This window comes from Eimeria maxima, genomic scaffold, assembly GCF_000499605.1.
Source record: "Eimeria maxima Weybridge genomic scaffold, Emw_scaff2178, whole genome shotgun sequence".
Lineage (NCBI taxonomy): Eukaryota > Apicomplexa > Conoidasida > Eucoccidiorida > Eimeriidae > Eimeria > Eimeria maxima.
In genome coordinates this window covers 2,250-4,080 of record NW_013565044.1, presented here as the reverse complement: position 1 = coordinate 4,080, position 1,831 = coordinate 2,250, and the positions used below count along the sequence as shown (strand labels likewise).

Genomic DNA, 1,831 nt, shown 5'->3' with positions numbered 1-1,831 from the left:
TATATATATATATATATATGTATATGTATTCAGGGGACATTATATATAAGGCCAACAAATGGCATGTCCTCCTCTACTACTCTTAGTGACCCTAATAGCTTAGATGCATATAGAAGATTATTTTCTTCTTATGGAGATATTAAAAAAGTTTCTGTTAATAGAAAAAGAGACTCGTAAACCCTAAACCCTAAACCCTAAACCCTAAACCCTAATTTTTTTTTTTTTTTTTTATGATTTCTATGCTTCTTTGTATAGGACGAATTCTCTTTTATTGGTGTCTGCATGCATTTTATTTCTTTGTTTTTATTTATTTATCTATTTATTAATAAATATTTATTTATTTATTTACTTGTTTGTTCATTTATTTATTTTATTTGTTTGTCTTTTCTCTCTCCAATTTGGTTGTTTGCCCCTAATTGTGTGTATTTATTGATGAATAATTATTAATGAATTAGGTAGATTCATATAATAATTATATTTATTTATTTATTTATTTATTTATTTATTTATTTTTTTTTTTTTTTATTAATTATTTATAGGGAAAAGTTTGTTGAATACCATGACGTACGTGATGCAGCAAAGGCATTAGAGGCATTAAATGGTCATAACTTTAATGGCGTAACTTTACAGATTTGTTTTGCACAAAATGCATCCAGAACCTTGTAAACCCTAAACCCTAAACCCTAAACCCTAAACCCTAAACCCTAATTTCGAAACCCTAATTTTTAAACTCTTTGAAAATATTTCATATTTGTAGTGTTTTTTTTACCGCTACTTTTCCTCCTCTTCCTCCTCCTACGGGTCCCTCCTCTATCTCCTAGGGTTTAGGGTTTAGGGTTTAGGGTTTAGGGTTTGTGTGCAGCAATAGAGAGCCTGCATCGCGTCGTGTAGCAGCAGCAAGGACACCAGAGGCTATGAGCTATGGGCCTTATAGAGGAGGAGCATATAGTGCCCCCTCTATGCGTTATGTTTCTCCTTATTCTTCTCCTGTTAGTATAAATATATAAATAAATTAATTAAATAAATTAAATAAATAAATAAATTAAATAAATAAATATTTAATTCCCCTTCTTGTTTTTTTCTCCTTATTCTTCTCTTGTTTGCTTACTTATTCTTTTTTATTTAATTCCTGTTTTCCTTCCTTTTCCTTCTATTATTTATTTATTTATTTATTTATTTATTTATTTATTTATTTATTTTGTTGTGCTGCAGCCTGTCTTAGCGGGGCCCCCCTCCTATGGGCCCTACGGTGTATGCCCAGTGCAGCACGGGGGCCCCTCTTATGGTGCCTCTCCTTATGGATATCAGCAGCAGCAGCACGCCCCTCCCCCTGGTGCTGCTGCTGCTGCAGCAGCAGCAACTTATCCCCCTGGATGGCCTCCTGCTGCAGTACCCCCTGCTAGTGCTGTTGGGGGGGGCCCCTATGCGGGGCCCCACAGGGGCCCCATGCCTATGCCTGTCTATGGCGGTACCCCTGGAGGAATGCCAGCCCCATGGAGGCCACCTCAGTAGAAGCTGCAGCAGCAGCAGCAGCAGCAGCAGCAGCATAAGCAGCAGCAGCACATGCAGCAGTAGGATATGCCGCAGTGGCATATGCAGCAGCAGCATACGCAGCATCAGCATATGCAGCAGCAGTATATGCGCATAAAGCAGCAGCATATGCAGCAGCAGCAGCACCAGCAGCAGCAGCATATGAGCATATGCAGCAGCATCAGCACGTGCAACAGCAACAGCACATGCAGCAGCAGCACATGCAGCATCTGCATATCGTGCAGAAGCAGCATGTGCAGCAGCAGCGGCACATGCAGCAGCAGCAGCACGTGCAGCAACA

The 1,831-nt window shown here is 39.4% G+C and overlaps 1 protein-coding gene across 1 annotated transcript; it reads left to right on the top strand.

The window, feature by feature from the left end:
- Positions 1-559: 559 nt before the first annotated feature.
- Positions 560-1,512, top strand: EMWEY_00057580 (RNA binding protein, putative; the record flags this gene model as incomplete). The annotated part of the gene is made up of 3 exons (XM_013480658.1): positions 560-564; positions 863-989; positions 1,213-1,512. The coding sequence occupies 3 exons, from the start codon at positions 560-562 to the stop codon at positions 1,510-1,512; spliced, it is 432 nt and encodes a 143-aa protein (XP_013336112.1).
- Between the last annotated feature and the right edge of the window lie 319 nt (positions 1,513-1,831).